The 17,578-nt window shown below is 42.8% G+C and overlaps 1 protein-coding gene across 3 annotated transcripts in view; it reads left to right on the plus strand.

Annotated features, from left to right (window-relative positions):
- The window catches only part of LOC143996860 (PABIR family member 2-like), an 83,979-nt gene that overhangs the window by 55,121 nt on the left and 11,280 nt on the right, over positions 1-17,578 (plus strand). For 2 of the 3 annotated variants that reach the window (XM_077492186.1, XM_077492331.1), the window contains 2 exons: positions 5,004-5,092; positions 12,541-12,605. In XM_077492186.1, coding sequence (XP_077348312.1) covers positions 5,004-5,092; positions 12,541-12,605 — 154 coding nt within the window. The remainder of the gene's footprint in view (positions 1-5,003; positions 5,093-12,540; positions 12,606-17,578) is intronic. The other variant, XM_077492262.1, reaches the window with a different exon arrangement.

The raw sequence follows: 17,578 nt of genomic DNA on the forward strand, positions 1-17,578 counted from the left end.
GGGATATTGTTTTACCTTAATTTTTTCCAGAACCCTGTTCTAAGGAAGAGAATTCACTACACTCTTTGGATATAGTGAGAGCAGTCAAGATCTATTTGAAGGCGACTGCTCATATTCAGAAAACAGATGTTTTGTTCGTGTCGCCTGAAGGTCCTGTAAAAGGATAGGCAGCATCAAAATCCACTATTGCCAAATGGATTTGACAGGTAATTATTCAAGCTTATGGCTTGAAGAGGAAGATTCCACCTTTCCAGGTTAAAGCGCACTCCACCAGGGCTGTTAGTGCTTCGTGAGCAGTGCATTACCAAGCCTCCGTGGCTCAAATCTGCAAGGCCGCAACCTGGTCCTCAGTCCATACATTCACCAGATTCTATCAGGTGAATGTAAGAAGGCATGAGGATATTACCTTCGGGCGCAGTGCGCTGCAAGCAGCAGGATAGGTCCTCCAGTCTGATTGCACCCTACTTTTGTTGTGTCCCCTCCCCTCAGGTGGCATTGCTGTGGGACATCCCATATAGTAATTACTGTGGCTCTGTGTGCCATGATGTACAATAAAGAAAATAGGATTGTTATAACGGCTTACCTGTAAAATCCTTTTCTTGGAGTACATCATGGGACAGAGAGGTCCCCTCCCCTCTTTCTGGTTGCACGTGTATTGCTTTGCTACAAAACTGAGGTACTCCCGGTAAGGGGAGGGATTATATGGGGAATATTGCTTTGCTACAAAATTGTATTGTGTATTGCAAAATTGTATTGCATGTATTGCTTTGCTACAAAACTGAGGTACTCGGGGTAAGGGGAGAGGTTATATGGGGAATTGAACTTCCTGTTTAGGGTGTGCCAGTGTCCATCACCTGAAGGTGCCATATAACCCATACTGTAATTACTATGGCTCTGTGTCCGGTGATGTACTCCAAGAAAAGGATTTTATAGGTAAGCTGTTTATAAAAGTCCTATTTTTCACACAAATAGAGCTTTTTTTGGTGGTATTTAATCACCTCTGAAATTTTTTACTTTTTTGCGCTATAAATAAACAAGACAGAACATTTTTGTAAAAAAAAAAAAAAAAAACATTTTTCTTCGTTTCTGTTATAACATTTTGCAAATCAGTAATTTTTCTTCATACGTTTTGCCCTAAATTTTTATAGTGCTACACATATTTGGTAAAAATAACCCAAATCGGTGTATATTATTTGGTCTATAGAGTCTACAAGCTATGGCGCCAATCACTGAAAATTGATCACACTTGGTGTACTGACGACCTATATAATTTCTTGAGACACTAACAAGCCAGGAAAGTATAAATACCCCCCAAATTACCCCTTTTTGGAAAGTAGACATCCCAAGGTATTTAGTAAGAGGCATGGTGAGTTTTTTCACGCTGTAATTTTTTCACACAATTCCTTGCAATATGAAGATTTAAAAAAAAAAAAAATTTCCCATAAAATGTCATATTGACAAGTTATTTCTCTCACATGGCTTATGCATACCACAAATTACACCCCAAAATCAGTTCTGCTACTCCTGAGTATGATGATACCACATGTGTGAGACTTTTACACAGCCTGGCCACATAGAAAGGCACATCATGCAGGGAGCAATGTCAGGTGTTCTAGTGACATATTTTACACACATAATTTCCTGACAACCTATTACACATTTGAAGGCCCTGGAGCACCAGGACAATGGAAACGTCCACAAAATGACTCCATTTTGGATAGAAAGCACCCCAAAAGTATATTCTCGGAGGCATAATGAGTCTTTTGAACATGTATTTTTTATTTTTTTTCCCACGTTTTTGGAAAATGTGGAAAGAAAATGAAAATGCATTTTTCTATGCAATTTTTACGGCACTGACAGGCGCTGATGAGGATCCACTGATAGGGTAGAACTTATTGATGGGCACTCTATTGGCACTAATGGTCACTTTAGTGGCACTGTAGAGCACTGCTATGGCACAGCTGTGTAGCTGATGGGGGGCGGGCCTGGTACAACAGGGTTGGTTGTACTGCCCTATCAGTGGCCCTGCTGCTGGGGCACTCCTTGGCACTGAACTGATGTGGCAATGCTGAGCAGAGCTGCTGTTTGCAATCATGGGGCCCTGTACAGCCTACCTGATGGCCACGCCCTTGACCCCGCCCCTGGCAAACAAAATGCAGGTATGTTGCGGTTTCCATATGCGTCCGGAGCCAACGCGTGCGTTTGCAGTTAATAAGTACGAAGGAGCAGGGGCAGTTTAAATTTCTTTTAAATTGTATTTTATTACAAATAAAAAAAAATTACACTGTATCTTTTACATTTTTTCCTTTTTTGCTTTCACAAGGGATAGACCCAATCCCTTGTGATAGTATTGGCCATGACAGGTTCTCTTTACAGAGAGATCTGGGGACTTTTAGACCCCATATCTGTCCTCAGGCCTCCAAAGCATCTGATCAAGACCAGATTCTTGTTCAAGCTGGTAATGGCTTCTTTACATTAGACCAAAACCAGAAGTGATAAAATCTTATTTGTTGACAGTGATTGCTCTGTCCTATTGGACGGAGCTATCACATGGTAAAGGGCTGCTGAGATTGATCCTTAACCTTGATCCATGCACATTCCCAGGTGCGCGCCCCGGGGGGAGCATGATTCTGTGAGGAAGGCATTGTACGCCCTCCCAGAATTAGTCGGTCACGCTGTAGCCATCATTCGGCTATGGCCCAGTCGGCAATTGGTAAAGTAAGACTAAAGGCAAAACCTTTTTTCATTTTGCATAGATTAGGAGAGGGTTATAACCCCTCTTAGGTTTTGTTTTTTTCACCATCTATGGGTTGGGGTGATTTTCCTGTCCCATAAGCAAAACCAGAAGTGAGAGGGAATTCACCAGAGCTTCTGTCCCCATTGGAAGATTTCCCCTCTTACTGCTCTGGGGACAACCTAAAATGTGGGACTTTCACTTGCTTTAATTTTTGATGATAATAAGCAGGACAAATGGGGTGAATTTCCCTATTGGGGCCACAGACAGCAATAAAAACCTAGCAGATGTTTAACCACTACAATACAGGGCACTTTCACCCCCTTCCTTCCCAGCCCAATTTTCAGCTTTCAGCGCTCTATCGCTTTCAGTGACAATTGCGCGGTCATGCTACACTGTACCCAAATGAAATTGTTATCATTTTGTTCGCACAAATAGAGCTTTATTTTGGTGTTATTTAATCACTTTTTTTTTTTTTTTTGCGATATAAGCGCAAAAATAGCGGAAATTTGGAAAAAAACAATATTTTCTTTTTTCTATTTGAAAAGAAATCCAATAAAATCAAATTTTGTCATAAATTTAAGCCAAAATGTATTCTGCTACATGTTTTTGGTAAAAAAAAATTCCGTTAAGTGTATAATAATTGGTTTGTGTGATCACGGACATATGTACGCAAATGATCATGTACATATGTGTGCAGGTGATCACGTACATATGTGTGCAGATAATCATTGGGACATGTGATTTTAGTGGGACATATGTGGGGGACATGTTTTTATTATTAGGGACATGTGTTTTTATTATTTGGGGACATGTATGTTTTGGGGACATGTGTGTTTTGGGGACATATGTGGGGACTGTGTTTGTACTGTGTGGTGTGTTGTGTGTTTACACTACACTGATGATCAGTGAGTAAAAAGCTGTAAAAAGCAGCCCATACTCACTGATCATCAGCCGGCTGCAGCGTTCTGCTCTCCTCTCCTCAGCGGTGACTTCCGTGTGAGGAGAGGAGAGCCGATTGCCTAGCAACCGGCTGTTTGTTTACATCACATGACGGCCGTGATTGGACACGGCCGTCATGTGATCAGGAGGGCCAATCACAGAGCCCTCCTGCCGATCTGAGATGTGCCGTGTCCGGGTGACACGAGCACATCGGGATCGCGCCGCTGCGCGGTCGCGCGCGCGCGATCCCGCTACTCCTGAATGACGTTCCTGAACGTCCTATCAGGAGTAGACGGCTCCCACCCGGCCGTATATATGCATCGGCCGGGTGGGAAGTGGTTAAACACTTCTCCACTCTCTGTCCAAATAAAAAAAAAAAAAAAGCCTTGCTTTTAGTTGCACTTTAATTTTTCACTATAACACCTTTATATTGGCCAGGGTGGTACTAAGTTTTTAAAACACTGTCGCATCCCCTTACAGTTATCAAGCAGGAAAAAAGGGCTATAATAAAATGGAACTCACAGGCACAACGTGTCACAATAAAATGCTTTATGTTAAAAATGATTGTTCTACTCTGAGGAGCACAATGGGCCTTCTTTGGTAAACCTTTCCTATTGTGTGCAGCAAGACATAGCATTCAATCTGAACACATCTTGTACTCTTGACTAAAGCAATGTGAATTTTGATTGTTTGCTATGGATTACAGAGCTTAAAATGTATTACTTTAGAAAGAGAAGGCTATAACTCTATACTCTATATATAAGTAAGGCTGAATTTGTGAAAGTTTATTATCCATACCAATATAAAACAACCTGGATTTATATCTGCCTCTGTGGAGTTTCTGTCTGAACACAGAATTAATGCCATATATTTGATCAGTTCTAATGTGTATGATGGTATCATCCTAGATTAGTGCAATGGTTTGTATATATTTTCAATTTTGGTGATTTGAGAGCCAAGTCCATTGTGTTCAACTATATTTACTTGCATAAAAACTGGACCAGACAGCTATGCACCAAGTAGCCATGGTTGTATTACTTTGTAGGTGCCTGCTGGTGCCAGACTCTATGTTGGTCTCTGTTTTGGCTGGAAGAGAAAATATAATGCTCAAATCACAATGAATTTCATTGACATTAGCATACTTCTATTGTATCATGGATTGCATTAGCAATTCACTGAATAATTCTGCCCTTCCCTTAAGACACACTAACATACCTAACCACTCCAGTTCTTCTCCTAAATACCTCAAACTCATCGAGCTTCTCACTGAATTGGACATGAAATAAGGCAATCCGTTTGTAATTGCATTTTCTTTTTTTACCAACAGCAATGTTTTTCTCCATCCCTGCAAATGTTTGTAAGCAGTAATGGATTGCCTCCAAGCCCCATACCTAGCCCTACAAGACGCTTTACAACGTAAGTATGATGGCCTTTTATATAATATACTCTGGACTGACTAGAAAGAGGAGAGTCCCCCCCTTCTCCAAGTGCCCATTCATGCTGGTGGTTTTAGCCTTACAGATTTTTTTCTTTTCAAAGCATTTCCTCTTTGCAATTTATCCAGCTCAATGTTGGATTGAAATGAAAGTGTTTTCACTGTAGTGCCAGTGGGCCCTGCCCATTTTATTGCAGACTTTGTGAACTGAGAGTCTTGGACATAAATGAACTAGCAGAGGAAAGCACCACCAAAACGTAATTTCTTAGAACACCTGACCTGTCATTAGGCTTAAACACTGGCCTAAACACTCAGGACACTTGCTCTTCTTACAGACTGTGATATGTCTCCCCTCCCCATTCACTAGATACATTTGCGCATGTAAAGAAAGAAGAACTCCACCTTTTCCTCCCCAAAATAACAGATACTTTGTGCATGTAAATAAAACACAACCCCACTGTCAGTTTGTGTGTAATTTACCTCCTTCAGCTGTATACAGGGCCGTCTTTAATATTGATTGGACCCTGGACAAACACTTTTTGGGCCAATCCAAATTCACTCATCAACTATTTACAGGCAGCATAGGTTCATGGGGCAGCTTTTTTTGGGCCCCACAACAATGACTGGGCCTGGGGCAGCTGTCCCTTTTGCCCTGTGTTAAAGATGGCCCTGGTTGTATAGATAAGGTTTCTGTGTCTGTGATGTTACTCCTCCTGGCTGAATCTCCGTTCTCTGACTTCCTGTTTCCTTACTTTTACAGTCCTGATACAACATGTCCCATGATCCTTTGAGCCTCTGTAGCTTCAGGGCGGGCTATAGGAGTCACTTGTACCAGTTCTGGGAGTTATGCCGGATGGGTCCTAGGGTTACTGTGACTGTTTCTGTACCTTCATGTGGGTGGTGAAAAGTGTAAATGCGTCATACCTTCTGTGTCATTCCTGTCTTGCAGTATGCCATATAATAATGGCTTACTGCACGACTACAGGGGAAGGGCTATGGGAGGTTATTATGAAGGTGTTTCCTTCATACAGTGGGTAAAGAAAAGAATCGCCCCCTTTAAAAAAATAAAATAAAAATCTTTGCTACTTTGCAGCCTGAAATGAAGACAGACCCAGTTTTTCTTTTATCTAACTGTATTTACTTAGGGCAACTTATAACATCCAAGTGAAAGATATAACACTAACATGTCAGAAAAAAATAAAACCATTCAAAAAACAGAATCGCGGAGTTGGAAAAAGGGTCACCCCCTCCTAAAAGTGACTTGTAAACTTAAATAGGTGTGCCTAATCACCACCTCAATGACACACAAAGCCATTTGACTTTTAACTGCTATTAGCTTGTGATTAGCTTGGCATGGAAATAACTTTCTTGGAACATTTCAGTCCTTGGTAGTGCAACTGAAGCAAACCATGAAGGAGTGGCAAGGCGCTTTCAAAAGTTCTACGGGATAACGTTATGGACAGGCACAAGTCAGAAGATGGATACAAAATACATTTCAGAGGCTTTATCAATGCCTAGAAGCACAGTGAAGTCTATTATTAAGAAGTGGAAGGTATTTGGTACAACACAGACCCTCTCTAGATCAGGCCTGGATGTGCAAAGTTGGTAGAGACAAATCCCAACACACTTAAAGCGGTAATTAAAGCAAAAGGTGGTTCAACAAAATACTGACACAAGGGGGTGATAATTTTTCCAACTTGGGGGTTCTATTAAAAAAAAATTCTGACATGTTGATGTTATATCTTTCACTTGGATGTTATACGTTGCATGGTAAATACATCTGGATAAAACTAAAATGGTGTCTGTCTACCTGTAAATCTTCACAGAGAGCAGGGTTCTAAGAGGGCGGGATCTGAGGAGTGGGACTTTCCCTGTTCACACTAGTCGGCATATTTAACTGCGGGATTGAATTCTAATTGTGATCTATTCAATGCTTGAATCCAATGCATGAGCACAGCTAGCTTTTAGAAGAGGCTGTGTATGAAGTTGTCTCCTTCTTGAATAATGCTGTGATCTGTGAGGCGGGACTTGGGAGGTTTGGACTGTTCCTGTAGCTGTGACTGGGCGGGGTTGAATGCTAATTAGGATGTATTCAATTCCACTCACCATCAGAGCTGTGAAGGAAGTTACATTGCTCAGAGTCTGAAAGACTAAAAGAGGAGTGTTGCAGCCTCTGCTGCTGCTAGGAAGGGACAGAGTCAGTCAGCACGATATACAGTGTGTCACATGATACAAAGCCCCAACTAAACCCTGAATATCAGGGGATCTACAGACAACTGAGCAACATGGTACAGAGGTATGATCTATGCTAGGGTTGATCATTCCCTTTAGTTATAGTGAAAAGAGTTGGAATTCAGACTTAAATTTACTGCTGGATGCTACAAAAATTAAAACATGCCTGTTATAACGACCAAGTTGATGTACCACTTCCATGACTGTAAGAAATTATCCAGGGGTACCTGTACAAACCTTTGAAAAACTTGAGGATCCCAGGACATCAGGACACTTTTTATAAGAAGGTGCCAGAAAGTCGAGCCCAGCGTTACTCCTTTTCACATCTCGTAGTCAGTTAGGCCATCCATTATTCTTATGAGTGAGGCACAGGAGTAGGCAGGATCAAGACTGATTAACTGGTTCCCGACCGGCTCACGTCGATATAAGTCGACAGAATGGCACGGGTGCGCAAAAAGACGTACCCTTACGTCACTCGCAGGCAGGGGTCGTGCATGCATGCCCACAGCGATCTGATTTGTTGCAGACCCGACCAGTCTTCAGGTCCAGGCCAATGATTTTTGGTCTGGACCTGCTGATCAGTTCTGACCAATGAAATGCTTTCCCTGAATGTAAGCGTAAACACAGAAAGGGGAATTGATGTCCTCTCCCCTCGTGGAATTATTTTCGGTTCCAGAGAGGACGTCTAAAAATGAGTTGCACCAACACTACACTGACGCAGTACATGTAGGCACACATTTCACCCCACCGTTAACCCCTTCACTCCCTGTCACTGTGTCACCAATTGCAGTTTTCAGCTTTTTCCTGATCACTGGATTGGTGTCACTTGTGACATTAGTCAGCATTAGGGCAGCTAGTAGTAGGCCCAGGTAGGTCTAGGGTACAACCCTAAATAAAGGTTTACCCCCGGTTATCCCTTTCACCCCCTGTCACCGGTGTAACTAGTAGATCTATTTTCTATTTGCCGTATTCGTGTTATGGGTGACGCTAGTTAGTTATTTGTTTATAGTGTCAGGGTACTCGCTGTATATTATCTAATAAAGGTTTAACCCCCTGATCACCCGGCAGGGGACATCAGTTAGATTTTAGCGTCAGTTAGGGTCTGCGTCAGTTAGGGTCTGCGTCAGCCCCAGGCAGCGTCGGATTAGTGCCAGTAGCACTAACACCCACGCACGCACCATAAACCTCCCTTAGTAGTATGTCTGAACGGATCAATATCTTTGATCTGATCAGATCTATACTAGCATCCCCAGTAGTTTAGGGTTCACAAAAACGCAGCCCAGATACTGGCTAGCACCTGCGTTTAGCCCCTCTGCCCAGCCCACCCAAGTGCAGTATCAATCAATCGATCACTGTCACTTACAAAACACAACACACATAACTGCAGTGTTCACACATTCAGACCTGATCCCTGAGCATGCTAAGTTTTTTTTTTTTTTTTTTTTGGGAGCGATTTAAGCAGGCTCTGACAATCAGGTGCTCTTTTTGCCTGTGAGTTGTACCTGTAAATTTAGTGGCCACAATGTCCAATAGGAGGTACACTAGTGAAGAGGCCTACACATTTCTGAGCATGACAGATGAGTGAAGAGGAAGTCACCCATCTGTCAGATTGAGGCTCAGAATACGATCCAGTAGACATCAGCACACTGACTGATAGCTTTGAGGACGGAGTAGTGGTCCCTGCTAAGGCCAAATGTACCTGACCCCATTCTTCTGTTGAGGTGCAAGAACCACAGGGCTCTCGTATGGAGCAGAGAGCCAGTACTAGTGCCACTCATCCTTCTAGTTAACTGCCAAGCACCAGTGGCTTAGTACACCCTGGTCATACATCCAGCACTACAGTATCACTGTAAAGGTGGGTATTGCATAATGACTTAAAGGTCTCGGTATTGGTAGAAACATGGCATCCGGTAGCTCTACGCATTTCGTGGCTTTTGAGCCACTCGTCAGAAGCAAGCACGTGATGTATCTAAAATAGAATTATTATTATTATATGAATAGTCTGAATATATATATATTTGTTTAATAAATCTGTTTTAGATACATCACGCACTTGCTCCCGATGAGTGGCTCAAAAGCCACAAAACATTCATTCACAGTTCAAAACATCCAAAGCAACGGGTGATGGCACGTGTCCTTGTGTCCACTCCAGTGCCCCCCCCCCCCCCCCTTCAGTATATGTGACCCTGCAATTAAGCCTGGTCAAAACTCTTCATGTAAAGTCCCACTCTCTTGCTCTCCTCCTTATTTTTGACCATCCTTAGAAGTGGGTGGATGCAGGGCGGTATTCTAATGGTGGGTATACCCACCCACCGATCAATCTCTCTATTTTTTTTTTCGTTCAGCCCACAGGCTGCATGGAAAAAAAAGAATATTACAATATATGACCATCAACGTACTGGTATGTTGCTGGAGTTTGAGTGGTTATACCAGAATGATGCCTACAGGTGTAGGTATTATCTTGGTATCATTCTTTTCAGTTAGTGGCTGGCTTTCATGTAAAGGCAATCCTAGCGGCTAATTAGCCGCTAGACTGCTTTTATAATCAGTGGTAAGGAACGTCCCCCTTCCATCGTCTTCCATGTATTTCTCTGCCTCTCCTGCCCCACCGTTACGAGCATTTCATAACTTCGCTTTCGCCGGATATAAACGGCACCATTGGAAAAGCATCTTATCACACTGATCTTGGTGTGTTCAGATGCTTTCAAGGTAGAGGAGAGCTCTAGAGTTTAATAGATCCCAATTTTTTTTTTTTTTTTAAAAGAGTACCTGTGACTACCTATTGCCATCATTGGGGATATTTACATTCCCTGTGACAATGAAAATTAAAAAAAATAAAAAATGAAAGGAGCAGTGTAAAAAAAAAAAGAAAAAAAAAAAGAAGCAAAATAATAAAAAGCACTCCTGTCCCCCGATGCTCGCACACAAAGGTGAACGCAAGCATCAGTCTCCTGTCATATGTAAACGGCAATAGCACCTTGCATGTGAGGTATCACCGCGAACATCTGATTGAGGGCAGTCATTTTAGCAGTAGACATCTGTAAATCTGAAATGGCAACCTGTAAAGGCTTTTAAAAATGTATGTAGTTTGTCACCGCTACATTTGGGCAATATAGTGTGTTTGAGTCCATTATAATATATACAATATATATATATATATATATATATATATATATATATATATATATATATATATATATATATATATATATATATATATATATATAATTAGGTTTTGGGGGTTCAAAGTAAATTTCTAGCAAAAAAAATATATTTTTTTTCATGTAAACAAAAAGTGTCAAGGTATTTGCTAAGAGGTATGGTGAGCATTTTGCAGCTCTCATTTGTTTTTGAAAATGAAGAAAGCAAAGGAAAAATTATTTTTCTTTTTTTAATTTTCACAGCTTTGCGGAAAAAAAGCGGAATCTGCAAAATACTCAACATGCCTCTCAGCAAATAGCTTGGGGTGTCTACTTTCCAAAATGGGGTCATTTGGGAGGTTTTGTGCTATCTTGACATTTCAGGGCCTCCGAAACTGGGATGGGTAGTGAGGAGTGAAATCACCATTTTACTCCCTTATGCCTCGTACAGACTTTTTTTTACCCAAAAGTCTGGCGGACTAAAAGTATTTTTGCACTCCAATCTGTCCGCCGGACTCGCATTTCGGCAGACAGTACGGCCATGTGTGTGCCAGTCCGCCGTACTTTGAAATGAAAGGACTTTTCCCGCCCAGAGAAAAGTCCACTCATTTTGAGTGCGTCTCCAGGTAGCCGGGGCCAGCGAAGGAGGCATCGCTGGCCCCGTCACCTGGTATGGACATAAAGGGGAATCCCTACGCCGAAAAATCGGCGTGGTGGTCCCCCCCAGATCCATATCAGACCCTTATCTGAGCATGCAACCCGGCCGGCAAGGAAAGGGGGTGGGGACGAGCAAGCGCCCCCCCCCCCGAGCCGTACCAGGCCACTTGCCCTCAACATGGCCCCCTTGCGCCCCCCCCACCCCAAAGCACCTTGTCCCCATGTTGATGAGAACAGAGGCCTCTTCCCAACAACCCTGGCCGTTGGTTGTCGGGATCTGCGGGCGGGGGGCTTATCTGAATCCGTGAGCCCCCTTTAAATAAGGGGGCCCCCGGATCCCGACCCCCCCACACTATGTGAATGAGTATGGGGTACAATGTACCCCTACCCATTCACCTGTGAAAAAAAGTTAAAAAAAACACAAGGGTTAAAATAGTTTATTGCACAGCTCCGGGGGTCTTCTTCCATCTTCGGGGGTCTTCTCGCTGGACTTGGAGGAGCCCGGCTTTCTTCTTCGCCGCCGCCCTGAAGATAGCGGAGGAGTCCGGCGAGAAGACCCCTGAAGATGGAAGAAGACCCCCGGAGCTGTGCAGTAAACTATTTTAACCCTTGTGTGTTGTGTTTTTTTTTTTTTACTTTTTTTTTTCTTACAGGTGAATGGGTAGGGGTACATTGTACCCTATACTCATTCACATGGGGCCGGGGGGCAGACCCCATCAACCAACGGCCAGGGTTGTTGGGAAGAGGCCCTTGTCCTCATCAACATGGGGACAAGGTGCTTTGGGGTGGGGGGGCTGCGTGGCCCCTCCCCCGCTTCCCCAAGGCACCCCCCCATGTTGAGGGCACGCGGCCTGGTACGGCTCAGGAGGGGGGCGCTCGCTCGTCCCCACCCCCTTTCCTGGCCGGCCGGGTAGCGTGCTCCGATAAGGGTCTGATATGGACCTAGGGGGGACCCCCACACCGATTTTTCGGTGTAGGGATTCCCCTTTAAGTCCATACCAGGTGACGGGGCCAGCAACACCGGATAGTCTGCTACGTGTGTACGCGGCATTAGAAAGCCTGAAGGCGGTGCTTGGTTTTCGGGGACCTGTAAGTGGTTAGGCTCCCAAAAAGTATAAAGAATAAAAAAAAATGATCAAAGTTAAATTGGATACTCCAAAATACTGTCTCTCAAAAAATACATTACCGCAATATCAGTCAAGGGAGGAGTGTCGAATGAGGTTTTTGCTAGACAATTAAATTGGTTCATAATCAGCACGGTAATGTCTATACATTGGCCCTCAAATGTCTTGTTTACTGTCAGCAGCAACTAATCTGATGGCAACAATGCAGTAGAAAATAATGCATTTAATAATGTGAACTATTTAAATTTTTATCATGATATACCACATTTTTATTAGCAGGAGGAGCCAGAGCCCCATCAACTGCATTCGTCCAAGTGCCCTGGGCCCTATAAAAAGAAAAGGTATGATTAAAAAAAGCATATGCTGGAAACCTTTTGTGTCTAGTTTTTTTAACACTAAAAATCCCAGAATACCCTGCCAGCCTCTATCATAAATGCTGGTAGTCATCAAACCTCCACAACAGCAAGAAAACATCAGGTTGCCCTTAACTGATGTAAATGTCTTTTGAGGTTTCTTTTTTAAAGAAATTTGACATCTTTTATAGTTAGTCCATACCAAGTATTTTGCTGTTTGAATTAAGAAAAATCATTTTATTGCGTTAAATAGGAAAATTACATATCTGTAGAGAATACCTAATATCTTTGATTGGGCTCTTAACCTAGCATGACACATTAAATAGGTAGATGATCTTGTTCCCTTGATATCATGGCCCTGTGGTGTTACGGTGACTTGGGAATGCCCTTGTTTTGAGCAAGGGAGAGAGAACTCCGGGGCACTGTGCATGCTACCAACTCGGGCTCAATAAGGACGCAAATACAGAGTGCAAAATACTAAAGAAAATAGCAATAATGTGGCTTTTTTTCCGGCGGATGTTGGCTCAAACTTGTCTTGCATACGCACGGTCACACAATGTTGTCGGAAATTCCAAATGTCAAGAACGCAGTGACGTACGACGAGCCAAGAAAATTTAAGTTCAATACGTTCATTTACGGCTATTATGCTTGATTCTGAGCATGTGTGGAACTTTGTGCGTCGGAATGGTGTACACACGATCGGAATTTCCAACAACGTATTTTGTTGTCGGAAAATTTGAGATCCTGATCTCAAATTTTGTGTATCGGAAATTCCGATGGAGCCTACACGCGGTCGGAATTTCCGACAAAAAGCTTCCGTTGGAAAATCTGACCGTGTGTATGTGGCATTAGGCTTTTATCAGCGTTTTCTGTCTGAAAAAAAACCTGTAACTAGTTTATTTGTAGAGGAGTTTTTCAGCTGAAAAAAAAACTGACAGAATAAAAGCTTACAAATGCAGAAACACTTGGCTATTCTGCCTTTATGAGCACTTTTGGCCATAAGCTTTTGTGGGAGTATAGTTTTGTTAAAAAGAAGTTAAACACAAAGGACACTGTGAATGGTGCAGCAGTGATTAAGGACACTGACTGTTGTGGTGGTGATTAGGGATACTTACTAACATTACTGATCTGGTGACATTGTTCTGCTGTGGCATTGATCAGAAATAATGGCTGGCGGCACAGACATACAGTGATATTGGAGCAGCCTGCCATTGTATATGATTATTGCCACAGTAGTATGTCACAGCACTTCCTTTGGTGACAGTATTTATAAAAGAATGTGTGTGTGTGTATATATATATATATATATATAGAGGGGAGAAGAAGTATTTGATACACTGCCGTATTTGCAGGTTTTCCTACTTACAAAGCATGTAAAGGTCTGTAATTTTTATCATAGGTACTCTTCAACTGTGAGAGACGGAATCTAAAACAAAAATCCAGAAAATCGTATTGTATGATTTTTAAATAATTAATTTGCATTTTATTGCATGACCTAAGTATTTGATCACCTACCAACAAGTAAGAATTCCGGCTCTCACAGACCTGTTATTTTTTTCTTTAAAAAGCCCTCCTGTTCTCCACTCATTACCTGTATTTTTTTTTTTTTCCAAAGTATTTTATTGGGTTTTTCAGAATACAAAGCAATACAGGCATAAGCGACTGTACACAAGGCAGAATAATAACTGTTGTCAGAAATCAGTCTGAACAGGATAAGCAGCTAGTAATATAACAATTCCTCAAAATTAGGAAAATAAGCAATGAAAAAATGGAACGTGTACTTTACAAGCCAAATAATGAGGGTCGAGAAACATAGTAGCCAAAGTTAGGGGGAAGGGGGTGGGAATATAGGGAAGGGAAAATTGGGTATCGTGGGAAAGTTAGATTAATATATACCTGACTCCGGTCGCCCCTAGAGGGCTCAGACTGCGACCAGAGAAGGGGTAGTGGAAGATAGAGAAGGACAAGTAGAGGGAGACAATACAAGATGTATCATAAGAATGTCAACTGCAATACTGGGAGAGCACCTCGAAGGATAATTAACCTGATGACCTAGTGAGGTGGAGTTGTCGGAATGTTCAGTGAGCTGGGCACCCCTGTGTTCCCAGGATTAACGGATGACATGGAATTACGGAAATGTGTCCAACAAGCCCATGTTGAACTATAAGTAGTGGGCTTATCAAGTGCCTGGTGTATAAGTTCCTCCATTTCGGCTATAGTATCCACTCTTTTTATCCATTCAGCTATAGACGGAGGTGTTGTGCTTCTCCAGTGTACAGGAACACACAGAGTAGCTGCATTAATGAGGTGAATAGTAAGGGATTTAGTGTATGCTCGTTTGGATGTGTGAGTGTGATGTAATAAAAACTGTGCCGGCGAGAAGTCCGGGGTGTATGTTGTAATTTGAGAAATCAGTTTGTGTATTTCAGTCCAAAATGCTTGAATGAGTGGGCAATCCCACCATATGTGAAGAAGTGTGCCGATGGGTCCATTGCATCTCCAACAGTTAGGAGGGGTGGAGGGGTGAAATTTGTGAATTTTGTCAGGGGTTCTGTACCAGCGTGAAAGTATTTTAAATCTGTTTTCTTGAGTAGTGCATTAATCGAGGCCTTGTGAGTTTTATAAAAAATGTTTTCCCAATCTGCGGTGGTGAGGTTCAAGTTAAGATCTGATTCCCAACGTTTCACTAAAGCGTCTTGTTTAATAGCATATGAGGAGAAAAGAAGTGAGTATACCAGAGAGATGACGTGTCTTTGGGGTTCCTGACTGGTGCATAAAGTTTCGAAGGGTGTGAGGTTTCTATGCCAACATCCGCTTCTATTTGGATCTTGGAGAAAGTGTCGAATTTGTAGGTATTTGAAGAAGGGAATGTGGTATTCCGAGAATCTTGAGGACATAAGGGAATGCGTGAGGAGTTCCCCATTTTGGAAGAAATTGTGTGCAGTTGGTTTAAGTGTAGAGGAATCTGTATGAGGTAGACGTCGGGATATGCCTGCTGGGAATTCTGGATTATGGTCCAAAGGCGTCAAAGGACCCGGGGTAGGTGTCAATTGTAGGAATTTGCAAGCTTCCCTGAATCTCTGTGTAGTGGCCTGAATGAACGGGTTGGGTAACGAATCTCTCGGAATGAGCGATGAAGATATCCATGGCAGGTGTGTAAGAGGGAGCCGAACAAAGGACTGCTCCAGTCGGATCCAATCTTTGTGATCATTACCTGTATTAAGTGCACCTGTTTGAACTCGTTATCTGTATAAAAGACACCTGACCACGCACTCAAACAGACTCTAACCTCTCCACAATGGACAAGACCAGAGAGCTGGACATCAGGGATAAAATTGTAGACCTGCACAAGGCTGGCGTAGGCTACAGGACAATAGGCAAGCAGCTTGGTGAGAAGGCAACAACTGTTGGCGCAATTATTAGAAAATGTAAGAAGTTCAAGATGACAGTCAATTTCCCTCGGTCTTGGGCGCCATGCAAGATGTCACCTCGTGGGGCATCAATGATCATGAGGAAGGTGAGGGATCAGCCCAGAACTACACGGCAGGACCTGGTCAATGACCTGAAGAGTTGGGACCACCGTCTCAAAGAAAACCATTAGTAACCCACTACGCCGTCATCGATTAAAAACCTGCAGCGCACGCAAGGTCCCCCTGCTCAAGCCATCGCTTGTCCAGGCCCGTCTGAAGTTTGCCAATGACCATCTGGATGATCCAGAGGAGGAGTGGGAGAAGGTCATGTGGTCTGACGAGACAAAAATAGAGCTTTTTGGTCTAAACTCCACTCGCCGTGTTTGGAGGAAGAAGGATGAGTACAACCCCAAGAACACCATCCCAACCTTGAAGCGTGGAGTTGGAAACATTCTTTGGGGCTGCTTTTCTGCAATGGGGATAGGACGACTGCACCGTATTGAGGGGAAGATGGATGGGACCATGTATAGTGAGATCTTGGCCAACAACCTCCTTCCCTCAGTAAGAGCATTGAAGATGGGTCGTGGCTGGGTCATCCAGCATGACAACCACCCGACACACACAGCCAGGGCAACTAAGGAGTGGCTCCGTAAGAAGCATCTCAAGGTCCTGGGATGGCCTAGCCAGTCTCGAGACCTGAACCCAATCGAAAATCTTTGGAGGGAGCTTAAAGTCCGTATTGCCCAGCGACAGCCCTGAGACCTGAAGAAGCCAGAGAAGGTCTGTATGGAGGGGTGGGCCAAAATCTCTGCTGCAGTGTGCTCAAACCTGGTCAAGAACTACAGGAAATGTTTGATCCCTCTAATTGCAAACAAAGGTTTCTGTACCAAATATCAAGTACTGCTGTTCTGGTGTATCAAATACTTATGTCCTGCAATAAAATGCAAATTAATTACTTAAAAATCATACACTGTGATTTTCTGGATTTTAGATTCCATCTCTCACATTGAAGAGTATCTATGATACAAATTACAGACCGCTACATGCTTTGCAAGTAGGAAAACCTGCAAAATCGACAGTGTATCAAATATTTGTTCTCCCCACTATGTATGTATGTGTGTGTGTCTGTATGTATATACAGTATACATATATACACACAGTATCTCACAAAAGTGAGTACACCACTCACTTTTTTTCAAATATTTTATTATATGTTTACATGTGATTATCACTGAAGAAATTACACTTTGCTACAATGTAAAGTAGTGAGTGTACAGCTTGTATAACAGCGTAAATTTGCTGTCCCCTGAAAATAACTCAACAAGCAGTCATTAATGTTTAAACCGCTGGCAACAAAAGTGAGTACACCCTTAAGTGAAAATGTCCAAATTTGCTCAAAGTGTCAATATTTTGTGTGGTCATGATTATTTTCCAGCACTGCCTACCCTCTTTGGCATGGAGTTCACCACAGCTTCACAGGTTGCCAACTGGAGTCCTCTTCCACTCCTCCATGACGACATCTCAGAGCTGATGGATGTTATAGACCTTAAG

This window comes from Lithobates pipiens, unplaced genomic scaffold, assembly GCF_037356315.1.
Source record: "Lithobates pipiens isolate NorthernLeopardFrog02 unplaced genomic scaffold, aLitPip1_a1.2 Scaffold_1, whole genome shotgun sequence".
Taxonomy (NCBI): domain Eukaryota; kingdom Metazoa; phylum Chordata; class Amphibia; order Anura; family Ranidae; genus Lithobates; species Lithobates pipiens.